Source organism: Arvicanthis niloticus, chromosome 27, assembly GCF_011762505.2.
Source record: "Arvicanthis niloticus isolate mArvNil1 chromosome 27, mArvNil1.pat.X, whole genome shotgun sequence".
In the NCBI taxonomy this organism is placed as follows: domain Eukaryota; kingdom Metazoa; phylum Chordata; class Mammalia; order Rodentia; family Muridae; genus Arvicanthis; species Arvicanthis niloticus.
In genome coordinates, this window is record NC_133435.1 from 12523961 (window position 1) to 12546440 (window position 22480).

At 34.8% G+C, this 22480-nt stretch overlaps 1 protein-coding gene across 1 annotated transcript in view; it reads left to right on the forward strand.

Annotated features, from left to right (window-relative positions):
• Gria4 (glutamate ionotropic receptor AMPA type subunit 4) overlaps window positions 1-22480 on the forward strand; it is a 309909-nt gene that overhangs the window by 237737 nt on the left and 49692 nt on the right. The window contains exons 6-9 of the mRNA XM_076925900.1: window positions 4767-4957; window positions 6085-6189; window positions 13643-13753; window positions 21997-22203. Of these exons, the coding sequence (XP_076782015.1) occupies window positions 4767-4957; window positions 6085-6189; window positions 13643-13753; window positions 21997-22203 (614 nt within the window). The remainder of the gene's footprint in view (window positions 1-4766; window positions 4958-6084; window positions 6190-13642; window positions 13754-21996; window positions 22204-22480) is intronic.

Genomic DNA, 22480 nt, shown 5'->3' on the forward strand with positions numbered 1-22480 from the left:
TGTTTTTGGCCAGACAGCCATTTTTATTTATATTAATCCTGCCAATACATGAACATGCGAGATCTTTCCATCTCCTGAGGTCTCAATTTCTTTTTTCAGGAACTTAAAGTTCTTGTCATATAGATCCTTCACTTGCTTAGTTAGAGTCACACCAATGTATTTTGTATTATTTGTGACTATTGTCAAGGTGTCATTTCCATAATTTCTTTTTCAGCCCATTTATCCTTTGAGTTTAGGAAGGATACTGATTTGTTTGAGTCAATTGTATATCCAGCCTCTTTTCTGAAATGGTTTTGTCAGCTGTAGGAGTTCTCTGGTGGAATTTTTGGGGTCACTTAAGTATACTATTATATCATCTGCACATACTATTATTTTGACTTCTTGCTTTCCAATTTGTATCCCTTTGACCTCCTCTTGCTGTTAAACTGCCCTGGCTAGAACTTTGAGCACTTTACTGATAGGAAGAAAGTGGGTAGCCTTTTCTAGCCCCTAATTTTAGTGGGACTACTTCAAGTTTCTCTCCATTTAGTTTAATGTTGGCTACTGGTTTGCTGTATAATGTTTTACTATGTTTGGGTTACGGGCCTTAACTTCATGATCTTTCCAATACTTTTAACATGGAGGGAAATTAAATTTTGTCAAATGCTTTTTTCTGCATCTAATTAAATGATCATGTATTTTTTTTCTTTGAGTTTGTTTATATAGAGAATTTCAATGATGGATTTCCATATACTGACCTATTCCTGTGTCTCTGGGATGAAACCTACTTGATCATGGTGAATGATTGTTTTGATATGTTCTTGAATAAGTTTGCAAGAATTTTATTGAGCATTTTTGCATCGATATCCATAAAAAAAATTGGTGTGAAGTTCTCTTTCTTTGTTGGTTTTGTGTGTGTTTTTCGTATAAGTGTAACTGTGGCTTCATAGAACAAATTAGTGTTCCTTATGTTTCTATTTTGTGAAATAATTTGAAGATTATTGGTATTAGGTCTTCTTTGAAGGTCTGATAGAATTCTGCACTAAAACCATCTGGTCCTGGGCTTTTTTGGTTGGAAGACTTTTAATGACTGCTTCTATCATTTTTTTAGGGGTTATGGGGTTGTAGATGGTTTATCTGCTCCTGATTTTACTTTGGTACCTGGTATCTGTCTAGAAAATTGTCCATTTCATCCAGATTTTCCAGTTTTGTTGAGTATAGGCTTTTGTAGTAGGTGTTTTGACTATTATGTGACAGAAGGAATTTCTTTTCTGTTTTCTCCTGTATTTCTTTAATGGAATGGTCCAGTCTATTTGGAGTTCTGTAGGCTTCTTGCATGTTCATGGGCATCTCTTTCTTAGGGATGTTTTTTTCTATAATTTTCCTGAAGACATTTACTGGCCCTTTAAGTTGGTAATCTTCACTCTCTTCTATACCTATTATCCTTAGGTTTGGTCTACTCACTGTGTCCTGGATTTCCTGGATGTTTTGGGTTTGGAGATTTTTGTGTTTTGCAATTTTTTTGACAGTTGTGTCATTGTTTTTAGTGGTATCTTCTGCCCCTGAGATTATCTCTTCTAGCTCTTGTGGTCTGTCGGTGATGCTTGCATCTATGATTCCTGATCTCTTTCTTAGGTTTTCTATCTCCAGGGTTGTCTCCCTTTCTGATTTCTTTATTGTTTCTATTTGCTTTTTTGGATCCTGGATGGTTTTGTTCAATTCCTTCACCTATTTGGTTGTGTTTTCCTGTATTTCTTTAAGGTATTTATGTTTTTCCTCTTTAAGGATTTCTACCTGTTTACCTGTGTTCTCCTGTATTTCTTTAATGGAATTATTTATGTCCTTCTTAAAGTCCTCTATCCTCATCATAAGATGTGATTTTAAATCAGAATCTTGTGTTTCAGGTATGTTGGGGTATCCATGGCTTGTTATGGCAGGATAACTGGGTTCTGATGATGCCAAGTAGCCTTGGTTTCTGTTGCTAATGTTCTTGTACTTGCTTCTCACAATCCGGTTATCTCTCTGGTGTAAGATGTTCTTACTGTCTCTGACTGTAACTTGTCCCCTCTGTGAGCCTGTAGGCCTGTGATCTTATTTGTGTTAGCACTCCTGGGAGATCAACTCTGTCTGGGCTGGACTGAAGTGTAGAGAAATGTGCCATAGGATCAACTCTGGGGCAAAGATGGAAACTGGAAAGATAGTGTCCCCAGCTGTTCCATGGTTGCACATAAATGTTAATAAGTAAAAAAATTCAAAACCAGAGTCCATAAATGTTGATGGTTGGGTATAAGTAACTGAATACTATTTCAGTTAGTTAATGTTTACTCCAGGAATCAACACATGATCTCTGATCTTGTCACCTTCCTTCAGGAAAAGAAATAATAATCACTAATAATAATGAAATATGAGAACAAATGTCCTTTTGATTTCAGGATTTTTGCTACCTTTCTGATGCCCCAGCTAAACAGAACTGTCTCTTTAGTCAGTGTCACCAAGTAAGTATAGGTGTCAGTCACCAAGTGTAGGTGTCACCTCTATAGTCCTTTGCCTTTATCTGCACTATCCATCTATTCCAAAGTTCATTTCAAGTTTCACTTTCTCCATGATCTTCCTTTATATGTTCCATATTAGATTCTGCTATTCTCAACCAAGACTTAGTGTACTTAGTATTTGTCTTCTGTAAACTCCTGTAATTGCCACGCACTACCAACCTTCACATTTTCACATTTCTTAGCCAGTGGGTTTTGTAGACAGCTTGCCAGGTAGTAATGAATAGTCAACCTCACAACAGCTTCAGTAAACAAATACTCTTTTATTTTTCTGCTTTGTGCTCTGTAACATATATTTTATATTCTATAAACCTAGGAGTAACAGAACTTGACTTTATTTTAGTTCTTTCCTTTCAAAGTCCAATTTTCTCTACTGAATACTGATTCTGCCTGTGTTTGTCTTCTATACATACAAATGTTGAAAAGCAGAATTCACCTCTTCATTCTGATTGATGTGTAGGACAGAAAATATCTCCTGGCTAAGAGGTAGTTTTAAAGCTGCACACAAATGATATGTTTGTTTAATATATATTTTTTACATGTCATCTGAAATCTCGGTATCCATAAAAATGCTTTCCTACACTGTACTATAATAAGGCACATGAGAAAGAGTTGGAGCATTTGACAAGGTAAAGCCAGTTTATAGTCTAAGCTTCTGTCAGCTCTTGTGCCCTATTAAATTCCCGGCTTTTGTTTTTCCAGCTGGCTGTTTGCTTTGCACTGCACCCCACTGTGCGACACCATTTCCTTTTTCTACAGGAGAAAGTAAATTTGTCTGGTTTTTTACCGTCTCCCCTTGGCTTCATTCTCCTTGCTTTGAAAAAAAGGCCTATATATTTTTTTCTTTTTTTTTTTTTTTTTTTTTTTTTATCTCTTGATCCTGGCAAACCAGCAATACATTTTATCATTTGTCCTTTAGGTCTTTGGGGAAGCGTCTTTATTTCTCCTTTTTATTGTCTTGCCTTGGAAGAAGATAACTTTGGAGGCTTTTCTACTCAGAGACATGTTGGGTAGAGCAAGAAAGAAAGCTCATTAATCTTTAGTGCACCAATTTGCTTCTTTTCCTTCAGCTACTCCATCGTAACTAAGAGGGAACAGGCCTTTGCTTATTTCTGTGATACTGTATCCTGCATGCTCTTATTTTACGTGATTCTTTTACATCCTTTTAATACAAGGTTCATGTTCATTTCCTCTACTACTTAACAATGCTTTCTTGAAATTCATGCAGTTTTAGGTTTTCTCTTCCTGTACTAATCATATTGTTTCTGTTTAGTTTCTACATTCACAATTCCAAATGGATTTTTTTCATTTGCAGGCAAAAAAAAAAAAAAAAAAAAAAAAGTTTATCCCCTGATACACATGGCATGGCATAAACGTACCCCTGATGGAGATGTAAACAGTGTTAGTTGTATGGAATTCCTGAAGCAGATAACGCAGTTATTATCATGACTAGTAGTTGATGAATACTATGTCTTATCTCCCATGTGTTTAGAAAGTCTCTAATCAAACATTGCCAAAATTTACCCGAGTCACAATTTTCTATTCATCTTCCCTCACTTCCTACTTTACATTAACACTCTTGCCCAGGGGCTTACTCTTTTCTCAAAGGGTTACATGGACAGTCATCAGAACACAGATGGTTTATATTTTGTATATCTGCCTTGATAGTGGGATGGAAAGTTAGAGCAATAGTTAACCCATCAAATTGAACACACTCATTGGATGATAGGTACAAACTCTATTGAAGTTGAATAAAATATCCTTAGCATTGCATTTCTCAACATCACACAATTCCTCTGGGAGGATAACATAGATATTTCAAGTCAATGAATGCAAAGCAAATCTCTAGGAACACTGTTAGGCATTTAGGGAGAAGAAAAAAAAAGAACAGCCCTCCTGGAGCTAAGCCACTGCAATGCAGGATGTAACAAGACAGCCTGCAGTATCCATTCTCTACCTGTTTATACTGAAATACAACATAAAATCACAACCTGGGGCCTTTCTTCCTGCAGATGATAGAAAATTGTCGTTCAGGGTCTCTATTTTCAGGGTGACTTTTCTACTTTAAACTTAGAGTTATATGATGTGCCATACAGTCTTTGTGTTAAACAAGACATTTCCAAAGCCATCATCAATTAATTATCAGTAACATGCTAGCTCTTGAGAAAGATGAAGTTTTTGTCATAATCCTGCAGAGGTACAAGCTTTCTCATTGTGCTAGACTTTAACTTTTGCCTTTCTACGCCTTTAAACATGATCAGTACACCTCTGCTCTCACTTACGATGGTGTCCTGGTGATGGCTGAAACATTCCGAAGTCTCAGAAGACAGAAAATTGATATTTCAAGGAGAGGAAATGCCGGGGATTGTCTGGCAAACCCTGCTGCTCCCTGGGGCCAGGGAATTGATATGGAGAGAACACTGAAGCAGGTAACTCATAATTTTGCTTTATTTCAAGAACTTTTGTAAAAATGGTATGTTAAAAACAGACTAATCTATCTGAGTATGAATGTCTATCATAATTTCCATGCTAATATATCAAGCATTTAACAGTGTCAAAACATCTTAGTTAGAACTGCAATGGTTACTCATTATATAGATGTGTAGTCAAGATGGAACAACGAATCAATAAAAGCCTAAAACAATGAAGTTGCTCAGTGTAGACACACTTGGTTAACAAGAGCCCAGTGTTCCATAAAATCACTCAAGGACCCAGCCTGGCAGAACAGCTGCCATTTTGAATGAATAAGTTGTTGTAGGAAAGTTTTGGAATGGCAATTGAATGGTTCAATTCAATAATGGTTCTCATATCTGCCTACAACTTACATCAGAAAGGGTCATTACCCTCATCATCCACAAGGAGTATAGGGAATATAAACCTAAATTGTAGAGGAAGGAGAAGAAATGTTTGGCAGAGCTAAGGACTACTTCAGTGCATCTTTAACTTTGAATTAAATGATTAATTTTATGCTTTCATGCTCATACAAATGATATATTTTACATAACTGGTGTTCCATAAAGTGATTAATTTATCTGAAATGTGATTAATTCAAAGCATAAATAAAATAAATGGGAATCAAAAGGTAATTTGGAATCCAATGTGCTTGGATACTTCAAATGATGTATTTTTTAGCTTTTCATATGTTATTCAGTATTAGCCAGAAGAATATGATCTGTCATAGGAACTCTAGGTATATAATGTGCTGTGAGAGGATATTAAAAAACTAAAACTAAAGATTGACTCTAACCAAATAAAATTTCTGTTCTATAAAGGATATTTTAATATTGGGAAAGAATTATGTTAATTAAAATGAAACTTTGTAATACAACATTCATAAAAAACATTCATCTTTTAGGTCTAGAGCAAAATAACTTTTAATATCCATTTATATGCTTTCTCAAGGCTCCATCTCAGTAGCTCAAGAATTCAATGACATTCCAGAGAGCTGATTGTAATGTTTAATTAACAGCCCTTTATGGTCCTTAGACTAGCAGTGAAGGCTTCCCTGAAGTAAAACTCCTAACGAGTATATGTGTGTTTTCTTTTCCCTTCACAGGTTCGAATTCAAGGACTGACTGGGAATGTTCAATTTGACCACTATGGACGTAGAGTTAATTACACAATGGATGTGTTTGAATTAAAAAGCACAGGACCTCGAAAGGTGAGCTGCAACTGAAACTGAAAAAAAATTTTTTTTCTTATTTTCATGTGACACTCTTAAAGGCTTATAGGAGAAAAAAAAGCTTGATACTCTAAATTTTATTTTTAAGTGACACTCACACATAGTATTTTCTTGATAGTCTATGGTTGTATCATATGTTTAATGTTTAATGATGTGACAAAATGAAACAATTAATTTTTCATTATACCCTATAACTCACAATTGGAGCAATGTGGCAAGGGGAATTTGGCAAACAAATTTTGGAAACAAAATGCACTCCACAGAAAAGAACACAATGCATGTCCATGTATGATCTCTGAATCGTTAGAAAGAATACAAAGAGACCCTGCTAAAGAATAGATGTACTTTAAACAGATTGTTGGTTCTCTAATTAATCAGGCAAATGAAACTGAGGAAAGGAAAGCAAATAGAAGATAAAATAAAGACAATTTCTGGGCTGAGAAAGAAAACACCTGAGTTCAGGAAAGTGCTAGGTCAAGAGTTTTATACTTAGAATGTATCTTGGCATTGCTTCTGTTACTATGACAAAACACCCAAAAGGAGAATGGGTTTGTTTCTTTTTTGAATTACAGGTTACAGTTTATCACTGACTGCAAGTACAGGCAGGAACTTGAAGCAGGTCACATGATAATCACAGTCAAGAAAGACAAATATATGGATACTGTTTGCTTGCATGTGTGCTCAGCTCAACTATCCCAGACTTATACAGATCAGAGCCCCTCACTAGGAAGTTGAGCTGCCCTCAAAGAACTGGTTCTTTGCATATCAATTAAGATAATCCTGATCTAGACAATCCCTCATTGAAAGTCTCTTCCCCAGTCCTTCTGGTTGTAACAGGTTGACAATTAAATCTAAGCATCACAGAAAAGCAGTTCTAGAGATCTCAGATGTGAGGATTCTTATCATATGTCCTCTCTAGCATTCCCAAAGTAGTCTACATCAGAATTGCCTAAACTTTTCCTCTCAAGGCTACTTTCTACCTGAAACATTTTATGTGAATCCAGGTATGTAAGGTAGACAAATTAGACATTTACAGATTATAACTCACAAAGAACTTTATTATACTTAGAATAATTTTAGTATAGCTATAATTTCATCATTTATCTTTATTAATGAACTAGATGTGCCAGATCATTTTACATGAAAAAATTAAATCTAGTCTGAAAGTGATAACACTTTTTGATTCTGTACATGTGACAGCTAAGAACACTGGATCACATAACTATCAAGTACAAAATGGCAGAAGTATATTTCAAGGATAAGATGTCCTATGTTTTAAAAGGATTTTGGAAATTGTTGTAAATCTTATCCTAATCTTTGAACTAAAATGCATCCAATTTTTGTGAAAAATCTATAAGCAGATTAATCAAAAAACCTTGAAAATCAAGCCATGTATTATCTAGGAATGGGAGACCATGACTGCAACCCTAGCACTTGGGAGGCAACTTCATCAGGGGTTAAAGAACATCCTCAATGATGCACTAGTTAGAAGTCAGTCTAAAGACATGGAATCCTATCTTAAAAAATCTGTGTATATAAATAAATAAATCATTCTAACACAATAGAAAAGATATTCTAAATTGATGTCTACAAGCTGTGGAATGATGGTAGAAAATAGTATTTGATATCCATGACTAAATCATATATTTCCATAAAGATCAAAAACTTCTGTATGTATAGAAAAAGTACTGCAATAACTAGCATACAGTATTCTTAAATTTGAGCCAAGGTTTTTCAGGGAGCGTGCATTAATATCACATGGTAATTAGAGCTTGTAGTACAAAGTATATTATGTATTTCAAAATCAAGACTGCAGTGAAGTCACATAATGCAAAATAAACAGGTGCTTCCAGCAAAAACCTCAATTTACTATACATTTTGGTTATCATTGGAGATTCAGAAACTTATTATTTGTGCAATTTTTTAACTCCCGTGTTCACCTATACTAGTAAGCTCCAGAAGCTGAGTTAAGCTAGGCATCAGGCATGATACATGCAATTGATCCCAACATTGGAAGCATAAATAAAAATATCAAAAAGAAAAAAAAAAAAGCAGAGAGAGAAGAAGGAAGAGAGCGATTCTGGGCTCAGCTTTATGTAATGAAGACATATTGTCTCACTGTGGCTCACAACAGTAAGTGATTTTAAGCATTATATAGTACATGATACCGAGGATTCTTAACTTTACCTGTTCTGTAGGACTGTCTAGGATGCCAAGAAAAAGAGTTGTTAAAGTTAGTTTCTAAAATCCTTTTTAAAAACATTTTGGCTGTTTGAGAAATATTTTAATTAATATTATAGCTACAATTTTTGGAAGCCCTACTCTGTCCCAAGCATCAGACATATTGCTTTATATGATGCAATCTTTATAGCCAGCCTATAACTTCAATTTTACTGTTTGTTTCTCTTAAATGAGAAAATTATGTTTTAATAAGGGATAGTTATGAATCTTGTAGAAAAAAAATGGTTCACATGTGTCCTAATCCTAGAACCTTCCCATACCATGCTCTGCCTGAACAGACCCTGATTGAAGAATTTTGTTTTAGGAAAGCTAGGATATACAATCTACTCAAACATTAAAGAAAAAGGCATGTGACATTATAAAAAAGAAAAAAAAAAAACACTCACAGATGGGGGAGGGGGGAATATCACCAAGGCAGGCTGTAGTGAGGAGAGGATGTGAGATTTAAAATTAGCTGTAGAGTTAGAGATTAGATAGGTAGATAAAACAGAGGCAGGAATGGTGGAAAAGTCTTGGTAGCAGGCCAGTCAGGGCATGTATGGAAGTAGCAATGGTTTTCCCAATGTTTTGCTCTTATCTATCACATAAATGTAAATCTGAAGTTGTATGTGTGTGTGTGTGTGTGTGTGTGTGTGTGTGTGTGTGTGTGTGTGTGTAAGAGAGAGAGGGAGATAAGGAGGGAGAGGGAGGGAGAGGGAATGAGAGGGAGGGAGGGAGAGAGGGAGAGAGAGAGAGAGAGACAGAGAGAGAGAAGTGCTGCTGCACAACACAGCTCTCCCTTCTTGGGCTCGAGGTATCATCTCCTTGCCTGCAGTCTTCCAGCTGATACATAAGATGTTTTGGCCAACCTATTTAAATCAGGGAGTGAGGGAATTGGGCGACATCTCATGAGCCACATTAGCAAGCTTATTGACTAAAGGAAGGAGACATAACTCCCAAGAAGAAATGCCTGGGAGCCACTCTTCTAAAAAATTGCCAACCAGACTATGGAGCTGACAGAGTACTCCATAGGCCAATAAAACTGCTGACCTCTCTGTAGGAAGAGAGAGGAGAGGCAAACTTCCTTTTATGCAACAAACTGGCTGACCATGCAGAGCTGGTCAACTAAGCAGAAACGTTTTTAAATGCAAAAGATGATCTTCTATCTTACAAAACAGTGACTATGACTAAACAAATGGCTCTTAATAAAAATGAAAAGAACAAGAAGAGGAAACAGGTGGGCTATTTATACTACTGAATCTTGGCCTATTCAACCACAATGATAGCAAGAACTATGGACTCTCAAGGAGAAAGTAGAAAATAAATTGGAAGGATGCACAAACATCTTCACATGCAGCTGACATGCATCCAAGATTTTTAAAAGTCAAATGATGCAGGCTTGTCTGTCTTTGTTTTCCCAATAGCAGTGATCAGCTAGGCATTGTAACGAGAATATTAAACTTAAAAATGAGCCAGCTAGTGTGAGAAACACTGGGCTGGTGAGACTAGGCAGTGTGTCTGACCAGTGAGCAATCGTTCTTGTAAACTGAATTCTTGCCAGTAAGGGAGCAAGCGCACTTTGAGCATAGATCAGAGAGGCAACCCAGCACTTGTCTGACTTCCACAGCTGGAACCCTGATTCAGCATCTTATTATGTCAAAGCCTGAGGTTTTCTGAACCAGACTCACCCTAGATAACTGGAATCATCTTATCATGGGCTTAGCACCCCAAGCTTCAGAGGCTGTGCTCCAGAGCTACAATTACATAGGTTCATGAAATCATAATGTTAAATGTTTATTTACTGATATTAGGTTTTATACTGGGTACTATCGTGGAAAACTAATATTTGTTCCCACATTTAGTTTTCATGACGTGTCCTCTAAAAATGAATGTACATGGACAGTTGAAAGTAAATTATTGCTTTACCTATTCTTTTTGAGTTATGGATGTACCACTAGTGAATTATTACCTCTCTTTGACAATATTAATTCATTGTTTGACTATCCTCTTAAATACTAATATGGGATGTAAGACACTTGACAGAGCAAGAAATCCCTATAGGCCACAGTAGATCAAACATTGAATACAAATATGTGAACAAGTACACAGATTTTCCCTGGGGATCTGAGCTTTAGATATATTATTAATAAAGCCTAGCAAACATTAAATGAGTACTCACTTTTGCAAGCCATTCAACATACAAGCAAAAATGTAAGGAGTTGATATCATACAGGCTTCAGTGCCAAGGACAAGCTCTGGCCGGGTCTTCCTTCATGTCAATGTTTCTTGAAGCAGCAGAGGAGGAAGAATGTTGCTGGACCATAAGACTTTTGTCTCACAAGATATTTAGGGTTGCTGTATAATAATTAAAAGTTGACTCATCTAAGTTACTTTGCTATGGTGACTGGCCTGCCTTCTATATTCCTCTGAGGCCAGAAAACTGCAAGTCTCTGCAACTTAGCACCTCATCCTAAAACAGCAAGGGATTAAGTAAAATAGCCTTTGTTCTATCTCTGCAGGAACTCCAGCTTTCAGAATGCTAGTCAGAAGTCACAGAAAGAAAATGCAGCACTTTGAAATGTGATTGTAGACTTTATGACAAAGTTTTTAAAAGTTTTCTATGAAAGCTATTTAAGAAAAGGGGGGAAATCAGAAAGATCATAAGAGGGATAGAGAAAAATATTTCTCTCATCTCTTTGTCCTCAGTACTTACACATCTTTCAAAATACATGATCACATGTTACAAAGTTCATCACAAGTTCATACATAAAATCAAATCATAAATTGAAACAGAAGTTTACAACAGAGAATGGTCGTATGCATATCCATTAGGGGTAACTGTCTGGCTAAACATCCATCACCTGTCTCAGCTCCACAGGTTTACTGAAAGTTAAAAACCATAACTAAGTTATTAGTGAAGTTTTGTAGAGATAAACCCGGTCAATATTTTATCTTCTGTCCTGGCACCTATAATAAATCGCTAGTTCCCTTTTTATGACATTTGGTTAATAGTTTTACAACTTCTTGGAATGTGCTCTGAGTAGTAAAAAGTCTAGTTACTATTTAAGAGGCAATTAACTGGTGACACTTGGGAGACTGACAGAGTTCTCATTGCAGTTTTGACTATCAAAAAAGGACCTAATAGCAGTCCCACTGTAAAAAAGCTTAACAATCACTGATATAATTTTAGTAATAGGATCATCATTAAGAATTAAGAAGTCATCATTTGTATATATAGCATCACTACAAAACAGTAGTACATCTTCATAGATCTGCAGAGATCTGCTCAAAAGGTGTGGACTAATACTTGTTATATATGTTTAATAATAACTGGAAAAGCATATTAACAGCAATAATCTTTCCTAAAATGATTTATTCCTGGTCTTTGCCTATCAGAGCTTCGTCATAGATATAATCTAAAGTCAAGTCATTTCAGGAAGATTACCTACTAGCTATATGCTTGTTCTATGATAGCTCCTGACATTTCAGTTCTAAATTCTCACCCTACTGGATGGTAATCATGGACAATTTGTTTCACTTCCGCAAAAGATCTTCTTATCAAAAACATGCACAATAACAGCAACAATCTCAATAGCACTGTGCACACAAACTTTAGCAGGCATAGAATAACATAGCACAGAGAGATGTGCCCAGGAAAGGTGGCATTGAGTGCATAGTAACCATCATTATCCTCCAATCGTAAAAGCCAATTGGTTCATCCCCAGTTTCCAGTAATATTCCATTGTCATAGTACTTTGTAAGGCACTCACTTCTTGATTTATTTTATGTAGAAGTATTTGATTTACAAATGAGAAAATACCATGAGATGCTAGGGTGTGAACGTCTGTGATGTGTGCACACTAGTGTGTACAGGTAACAAAGACCTTGGGTGTTCTGCTCTGTCACTTCCCACTCATTCTCTTTAGACAAGCCTTCCTCCAAACCTGGAGCTAAATAAATCAATAGCTAAGAAACCCCAGAAATCCTCCTGTCTCACTCCCCTCCTACAGCAGGGCTACCATCACATACACAGCCATGCAATGCCTTACATGAGTGCTAGGAATCTGAGTTTAGGTCCTCACACTTGCTTAGCCAGCAGTCTTGCACACAGAGCCATTTCTGTAGCCTCAAATAATACAACATTTAAAGTCAAAGAACAAGTTAAAACGTAAGCTTTGCAAATGAAAATATCGCACATTAATACCCATCTGTGATGCAGTTAACGTTTCAGAAAATGAATTGTCATGTGGCGGTTGCATAATATCAAGACAAAAACATATTTATAGATTACTGATAACAAATTTAAGTGTTTTGCTTGCAATATGGGTGCTAATTTTAGTGTGTGGTCTGTAGCTTTCTTGATGAGATTGTATAAACAATGCTAGCCTGTGTCTGCAGATGAGAAGATCAACGTACCTGAGGTTCCCTCTGTGTCTCTTTCATTCAGATCACTGCTTCCTTTGACTGTTTCATGACTGTGAATTTGGTAAACAAACACATATAAGAAAACTGGCTCAACATCACATAAGTTTTAACTTAAAGTTCTACAGTGCGACCATTACTCCTAGGGCTCTGGGGATATCTGAAAGAAGGGACAGAAAGATTTTAAGGGCCAAAGGATGAGGATACCTTCTGTGACATTTTGTCTTCCTCATTTAACAGGAAAGCTATACACAGACTCTCAGCAATAGGGTTGCCTGAACAAGACCAGCACAATGACAGCACCAGTTGTCATGCCACCATGGGCAGGGGAAGGGCCACTTAGCCCACCCTTAGATGAAGAGATGCAGGAGGTCAATACTTGCTGAGAAAAGGAGAATCCATTTCTTCCATAGATGAGCTCCCATAAAGGTTGTCCAGTCCCAAGTTGTTACCCTTGGATCTGTGTACATATGAGCAAAACTAAAAAGAATCAGTAGGTTGGCTGTATGTGTGTATATATGCTACAATAATAACTAAGAAAGCGATTGTGAATTTTCAAGAACCCTGAAGGAGACTGTGGAGAGAGGGAATGTCAGGGGTAATGTATATATAATGCTCCTCTATTAAATTCTCAAAACATAAAGTTCTGAATTTTTAAAAGACAGTTTTTAATGTGTCTATGTTTTAAGTTTGTTTTCGACACTCTCCTAATTGTAGCAGTAACCATTGCAAGGAGGACTCCACTGAGAACTTCTAAGGTGTGTTTTCAATTAGCTTCTCTGTCTGACAGGTTGGCTACTGGAATGATATGGACAAATTAGTCTTGATACAAGATGTGCCTACTCTTGGCAATGACACAGCAGCTATCGAGAACAGAACAGTGGTTGTAACCACAATTATGGTGAGTTTTGGTGTATGCTTTATAGTGTTCCGTCTTGTCCACAGGCAAATTTAACTCTCTGGCTGTGATGAACAGAGGGGTTCCAGGCTGAATCTTAGTTGTGACTTGAGAGCTCTGACCCCTCAAGTTTATTGAAGCTTTGAATAGATCTGTCCCAAGCTTGGACACACTCAGCTTTTTCATTGCCCTTATTTGCATTACTTTTTTTTGCAATGCCTTTGTTGGGGAAAGAAATTGACTCAGACATTAAAAATTGAGACTGTGAAACTGAAGTCGGAAATGTTTGAAATTCTAAGACCCCCAACACTGAACAAGCAAAGTGAGGAAGCCAAGCACCAATCGAATCCTAAAACCATCAGGTGGAAATGCCATGTTCTCAGTGTTTTCAAAAGCATCAAGGGAAATAATCATTAATGGCGCTTAAATGGCTGTTCCAGGTTATCATGGGAGAGTGATCTGCTTTGTCTGTTTCTAATCACAAGAACGTGAATGTGAAGATTTTAATGAGTACCTTTTTTTATAACTGAATCCCTGATAAATTGATTTTGTTTGATATTTATTTTAATGTAAAAAAGAAACATTTCCACCCACCGATTATTTTTCTCATGACCAGTAGGAAATACATACATAATTTAATGAACTTCTAGGAAATCAAGAAAAATGTGATTTTTTTTATTTGAACTTGCCATAAAATTTAAAATGCTCTAAATTTTATTTTACCTCCTATTTTAATTTTATCTCCTATTTTAATTTTATCTCCTATTTTAAGGAGATTTTCATAGAATTGCTTTTCAATAGTAGAAAGTTATATATATAAAAGACAAGCATGCCCTTTATAATTGGTGGTACTCAAAGGAGATCAACAATCGGTGACCCATATATCTCATTTAAGATCATTGAGTCTCAGCTAACTCTTTCTGTAGGCAAAATATATTAACAATTATTCATAGAAACTCTTACTTTAAGTGAAGTGGAAAACTGTGTAAATTAACTTTTAGCTTACAAAATTTTAATTTCTAGTTTTAGACCTTAGTAATGTCAAGATATTTCTAAAACTGACACTGAAAAATCAAAGTATAAAAATAACAAAGAGAAACATTTGTCTATTGCAATCCGTTATGTCTCTGTTGGATAACCAGTTAGAAATTTAGTGTAATTTGACAAGCCCTGATTAAAAGTTGATTATTTTAGAATGCAAAACGCACCAACAGCAGTGTTTGTATAAACTTTCTGACTTAATTATGTAATATTTGCATGGGATTTGAAAGGTAGGATATGTATGCATATATATTTCTTTTCCTTAAAAAAAGACACAGTAATGGAAATTCATACTTCAGTACAGTCCTCCTCTTTTCAGCCTCTGATGAAGAATCCTATTTTAAGAAATTGACCAAGAAAGACAAGAGTTCTGCGCTGTTCGACCATTCCTAACTAAGGCTCGAGTCTTGTTCTTCTGAGTATTAAATTTAAGTTTGTTATTCATGTGGGATTCTTCTTGGATAACCAAATCTGTACTACTAGAAAACATTTTTTAAAATATATGTCTATGTGTGACTTTTGTGAGATGTTAGAACAAAATAAGAATTAATCTTCAGTCCTTATCTTTTTCAAGAAAGTGGATGTTGAAAAAGATAAAGTAGTGATTCTGATATGCCCATTCCCATGTCATAAAATGAAGTTGTTGTATATGATTGGCTTTCTGAGGGTAGACTTTTTCGAAGTAAAACTCTAAATTCTGTGCTTGTTTTGTATATATATATATATATATATATATATATATATATATATATATATAAAATTGTTTGATTTAGAATATTTTAAACTGTTGCCTGTTTTGTGAAATGAATGTATTATATATTTTAAGGGTATAAATTGGAGTCTTCTTCCCTTAGCCTGCTATGAATGTTGGGATTTATAATTCTTAGTATCCAATTACTAAATTGATTTTGCAAGCATGGCTACTTTTTAAGAAGCATGATATCAAAAAATAAGTAAAAAGGTGACTGAAAAGAAATTGCTTCATTCATATGTGTGTGAGTATATATATGTATATATATGAATATATATGTAAAATTCTGTTTGCTTGACAGTGATGACATGAATATTTTTCTTATCAAATAGTGAATATGATATGTCTGTCATATAACTGTCATCTTCATTGAAATCATCTTCTTGATATTTTCCACTGCATATCTGTTCCATAATGCCAAAACAAAGCAAAAAAACCCTAGAGCCCTCTCCCTTAAAGTGTTCATTGAACTTGATTCTGTTGAAAACATTAGTTTAGAATCTAGGACAATCCCTTCACCTCCACTACTTTGAAAGAAGTATGATTACCTTTAGCTGATAAGATACTGATAACTGCATGTAATAATCCCACCATATTCAATTGAAAAAAATTCAATACAGATGGAGTTGGCTAGATGTTGCATTGAGTCTGATACAGAGCTCTAGATACTGAGCAAGCTAAGAATGAGCACTGGAGATCACGGACTTCTCGTCTAAATGGGTATAGTGTTGCTGAATTTACTTTGTCTTCCCTTTGTATGCTATGATAATATGCTGATATAATGTTGTAATGTATGTAATTGTTAAATAAAATTGTTTGAGAAATTCAGTTATTCATTCATAAATACTTACTGAGCGTCTGCTATGTGCCAGGCACAGGGATAGACCCTGGACTATGACATAGATGACTCCTGCACTCTTGGGAGATTATATCATAGAAAAACAAATGGCAAACATATTTCATGGTTACAACAGCTCTCATCTGAAATAAAACATGGTATTTTGTATGCTGTTGAAATTTACTTTTCCTTGAAAGTGTTGTACATGTACACTGCATATTCAATATCAAGATGACTTTACTGTACTTGAACACAACTATACCGAACATATTGAGTATGGCAAAGCTAACCTAAATAGAAAACAATTGGCATTTACACACACTTTTATCTTTAATGATTATTGACTTAGAATAAGAAAAATCCATATTTTTGAGACTGTGGACATAGAGATTCCATTTTCTACAGACAAATTAACAACTGCAAACAACTTTAGGAAGCCAGATCTATTAGGCCACACAAATACGAAAAGTATAGCTGTTGTGGTAAAGATGGCTCACTGTAGACTCAAGAAAAAGAGATAGAGAATACTTCCCCTGTAATCTCAGTACCTCCTATGATTATAGAACTCTGCAGAAAATGAAATCATTCTAGGGAGAATGTGCTTTACAATTCAGTGCCTTGCCCTACAAGTTAATAACACTTATTGTATACTACTTAGCTTAGGTGATATTTTATATGATTGTAAATATATATATATATATACATATATATATATTTCTTTAGGAAATATTTCAATAAAGCCAAGTTTATTCTCTTCAGCATCAGAACTGAATTTCAAACATGAAGTAATTTTATATAGTCACTCTGTCATTTTTTAGTGTAATTTTTTACAACTTTAACATATGTTTTTTAATTATTGTAGTTATATAAATGTTTTAGATATACTATATACATGCACATGTATAGGAAGCATCCATTCATAATATGTGTGTTTGCAAATATAAAATGCACATCAAAAATATAAATGAACTCATTTTTGCCATACCAGATATCCTCTAAAAGGCTTGTAGCAACAAAATTTGTTTAAAAAACAACAAAAATGTTTTAGCTTGAAACTGTGAGCCTTAATTTTTTTATTTCTTGTGTGTGTGTGTGTGTGTGTGTGTGTGTGTGTGTGGTTTTTTGAGGTAAGGTTTCTCTGTGTAGCCCTGGCTGTCCTAAAATTTACTCTGTAGATCATGCTAGTTTTAAACTCACAGAAACCTGCCTGCCTCTGCTTGCCTCCTGGGTGCTGGGATTAAAGGCATGTGTCCATCAAAGTCCAGCCAACCCATTTATTCCTATATTGAATAATAAGAAGTTCTTTCCACTTTCGGTAATTATTCACATTGGACTACGTTATCAATCTCCATTAAATTTTTTTGGAAAGAAGCAGGTGTCCACACAGGAAACATGGGATAAGATTTCAATTTACTATTTTTTTTTTCATTTTTCAATCTTATTTATAATGGTTATAATGTTGATATTTATAAACTGGCATTTTTTGTGTGAAGCACATTGTTTCAACAATTTTGACTTTGCTAAATTCAAATGATACAATAACAATTCTTTAGTGGAAAAAATGTATTCTATTGATTATATTAGGTTCAATTTAGTTAAGGTTAAAAATCATTTTAATTGATTTATAGCAATATTTTTATGAACATGGCCTAGTGCTATAGCTTCAGACTGTGATTGATTTCTTTCCTGAAGTAACCCAGAAGGTGTAGAACAGCATCCATCACAGAAATTATCTTAATAAACTCATTGCAAACAAAATCACTTCCTTGGCATTACCATCCTGCAGAATACAGTAGTTGATGATAAATAAGTAAGGATTTATCTCTCTCTCTTCTGATGTCCCATTGTTAGTCACAGATGAACATTGAGAATTCTGCATAGCTACTTCACAAAATTATTTCACAATTTCCTCCACCACAGTAACCTCATAGGTCTATTTTTTTTTATTGCATCAATGGTATTTGGTATTTTATTCACACATAGTAACCCTAAAACTTGATATTAAGCACTCCGCAGTGTGCAAAGTTTTAAGAGCTACCTGCAGATAATTTGCTAGATGGGAGATGAGGCAAAGAAAGCTGAGAACTAATGATGTGTGACTCACATGGATTTGACATGAATGAAAAGAAAACAGAAACACTCTCAGTAATCTACTAGAGCTTTATAAAAAAAAAAAAAAAAAAAAAAAAAATCCCAGATCTTTCCTCTACCTCTGCTCTCCCTGCCCCTTTGCTCTTCTTTTGCTATATGCATCACTTAGCCTGAATGTCATCTGAGTAATTGTTAAACAGAATCTTCAGTACCTTGAACATTTTTCCATCCTTAATTGGTATGTTTGGCAGGAAAACCAAGACTTGAGGGGACCATCTGTCCAGAAGAAAAATGGGAGAAAAAATGAAAGAGGATACTAAATAAATATTTCACTCTTACAAACCCATGCCTGCTTCAGACAGCTAACCTGATTCCTAGAGGTCAATATTTACTTTCATTTTGAAGATCTGAATCATATTGTAACATTATTACTCATCGGCAATAGTCCTAGTAAGATAGTGCTCATCAGGATAGCATTGCAGTCACTGTGAGTCCACTGTATGTCAGACACCATGCATAGAAAAGAAAACTTTTTATCTCTTCTATTAACTTAAAATCTTGTAAAAATTTGATAAACACTTGATCAAACAATGAGCTTACAGCTTTTCATTAAGCAAATGATTCCCATATTAGAAGAACTGAGTAGATTATGGGCAAGCCAAAGAAACTCACACAAAACTAATGTAGTAATGTGCTAAATTGTGGGGTAAATGCCTAAATTTAAAGTACTCAAGACACTTTACACTTGACCCTCAACCTTAGTACCAAATGAGAGTACTAGTCTAGCTTGTGTTACTTGAATACTATAATTGTATCAGTATATCAATAAAAGTGTTTTACACTCTGCTTTACAAATGTGACTTTTGCTGTTTTCTGTAATGTAATTAGGCCACTCTAAAAAGATGAAAAAAGTGTTCATAATAGCTTCTAGTATTTCATAGTTTAGAAAGTCATACCTTTGCAGCTAGCTGCTCATGAAGCTATATGATCACATTCATAGATTAAAAACCATGTTAAGCTTTCATATCCTCTTCCTGTAGGATAATAGATAATCTTCATAAAGAAGAGACAGCTATCTTAATTCTACAAATGGCAAAATTTACTTCTTAAGTCATTCTAGTGTTCAATATCTTTCCAATGCCAAAAAGTAATCTGTGACACTTGGCTATGACAATAAAAGGTAGAGTATAAGAAAATAGTATACTGACTTGCCTTGATTTGTCTTCCACTGTAAAAATCATATGAAGATCTCCATGAGAAAATATAATCTTTTTTTGTAAAAATGAAATACTGAACTTTATTTTTCACCATCTCATGTCTTCATTTAACTTTCTCCATTTTTAATCCTTGTTTCTTTTTTCCTTTTTTAAATCTTTTTTATTTACTTACATTTCAGATGTCATCCCCTTTCCCTATTTCCCCTCCCTAGAAACTCCCTATTCCATCCCCCCTCCTCCTTTTTGCTTTTATACCATTTTAATTGCATGTAAGTATTAAGGTCAGTTCAAGGATGAGGAACTAGCAATACAATAGGCAAATAGTCAAGGAACAAGCAAGACAATAAACACAAATAGCCAAAGAACAAACAAGGCAATAAACAAAATTCTGTGAACATTCCCATGATCACAGCTTCTAGAGGCTTATCAGGATTACCAAAATATCTGAGCTGCTGTCTTAGGCCAAAGTCATTTTCATGTCTGAAGCCTATTTCTTTGTTCTAGCCTAAGATTTAGATTCCTGCTTGAAATTAATTCTTTGTTCTAGCCTAAGATTTAAATTCCTGCCTAAAATTACTTCTTTGTTCTAGCCTAATGTCATATTCCTGCCTGAAGCCCACTTTCGTGTCCTTGGCCAATGTCATATTCCTGCCAAGCAGCCCATCTCCTTGTCCTTGGCCCATGTCAGATTCTTGCCAAGTAGCCCCAAAAGATCTCAGCCTCTTCCCCTTTTTTATTTCATAAACAAGACTGAGCCTGTCTTAGATCATTCTGATAAGAATGTCTTCCTTACGCCTTATGGAATATGCATTATCAAAGGCAATACACTTCTGTCTTGGGTTGGTAAGGCTCTGTGCAAAATCTTACCCATCCTTGGCTTGCCAGCCTGTTAATTAATAACTCTGCCGGGGGGTCTATTTTCAGTTCCAATCTATGTACTTTGGCTGCCAACATGTAATCTTAAGCAATTTACACATTTCTTAAGTTTATAAATTGATTTCTATGTTTCCAAAGTTATTAAAATAAAGGCAAAGTTACCATGGGCCCATTGGACACTCTGTGGTTCAAGCCGTCTCCTATTATAGAGCTCCAAAAACACATTTAAATACTTTAACTCTCATTTAAAAAAATGTCTTAGGACAATCCTAAATTAAGATTAGAGTATAATTTACATAAGATATGTCTTCCTATCTTTTATATTTTATATCTTTTATCTTTTATATTTTTTTTGATCAACCTTGTTGTGGTCAATATGGTTACTACTTTTCTGAAGATGAAACATTGTAGTATGGCCAGAAGTTCCCTCTATATTGAGAACTACAAACCTATCAAAATTTTATTACTGCTTACAAATAGGTACTAATAGATCAATCATTTTGGGGCTAACTAAATCACTGCTTAAATTAAAGCCTGAAAACACTGTTATTTAAGTGTGTGTCAGAGAGTATTTATGTGTTTGTGTGTGTGTGTGTGTGTGTGTGTGTGTGTGTGTGTGTTTGTGTGTGTGTGTGTTCAACAAATCAGTTTAACAGTCATTAAACACCAGGAAGCTATTCTATATGATAAGGATCCTCTTAATACTTCTTCCTCCCAATCTATGACTCATTTTTGTAGAAAACTAAACAGGAATATCAAAGTGGATGTTCCTTACATACAGAGGGAAATAGCTTCCACTAGAAACCAATCTCTTAATAAACTTACAATTGGTGGGAAATATGTCTTATTTAAAGTCAAAATATGAGATAGCAGAAGCAAAATGAATTTAACACAAGTAATTAATGATTTGTGTTTTCGAGCTATCATATTTTTGATAAAACTGTGAAGCAAATGCCCTCTCTGAGTAAACACCTTACTTAACACACCTGAAAATGAAAAAACAATACAGAATATGAAATCATGTGACTGTGAATAAGTTTTTAATACACTATGGTGGCCACTAAATTTTTAATTTCATTAAAACTTTGGAAATTAATTTTGAAACATCAGTTTCAAGGCTAAAATGATTAAATATGCTTCTCTAGAAAATTACTAATGGATTTTTTGTTTCAAAATTCCAGTACTAGGTATAACTCAATAACTCAAAATGTTAAAATTTTACTTTTATTATCCAATGTAAACCAGTTTAATCCAATTCTAAGTATATTTATATATTTACCTATCTCATTAATAATGTCTAGTCATACAAAATTATATGCATAACAGGAATAAATACATTCTTTGTCAAAAATCCTAAAACTATAAAGTTACAGAAAGATTTTTCCGAATGTTTTGTAATTTCTCCTTTACAGTTCTGCTTCTCTCATTGTAGGAATCCCCCTATGTTATGTACAAGAAAAATCATGAAATGTTTGAAGGAAATGACAAGTATGAAGGCTACTGTGTAGACTTGGCATCTGAAATTGCAAAACATATTGGTATCAAATATAAAATTGCCATTGTCCCTGATGGGAAATACGGAGCAAGAGATGCGGACACTAAAATCTGGAATGGGATGGTAGGAGAACTTGTGTATGGGGTAAGCAAACTGATTTATGAGGAATTATTTGTATAAGCTTAAAACTTCCTTTTGGCATGTATCCATTTTTAATGAGTGCTCTTTTCTGGTTTATAGTAATGTTTCAAAATGTGTTTATATTTGAACATTTCCTTACTTCATCAGAAATGTTAATTCTAAGTAACAGAACTGGATTCTGAAAACTTAGAATGATTTTTTAAAAAAAGATAAAATTTAAAATACAGTGTCCTACTTATAGCAAAGAGCCAAGAATGAAAACAAATCAGCATTGGCTTTA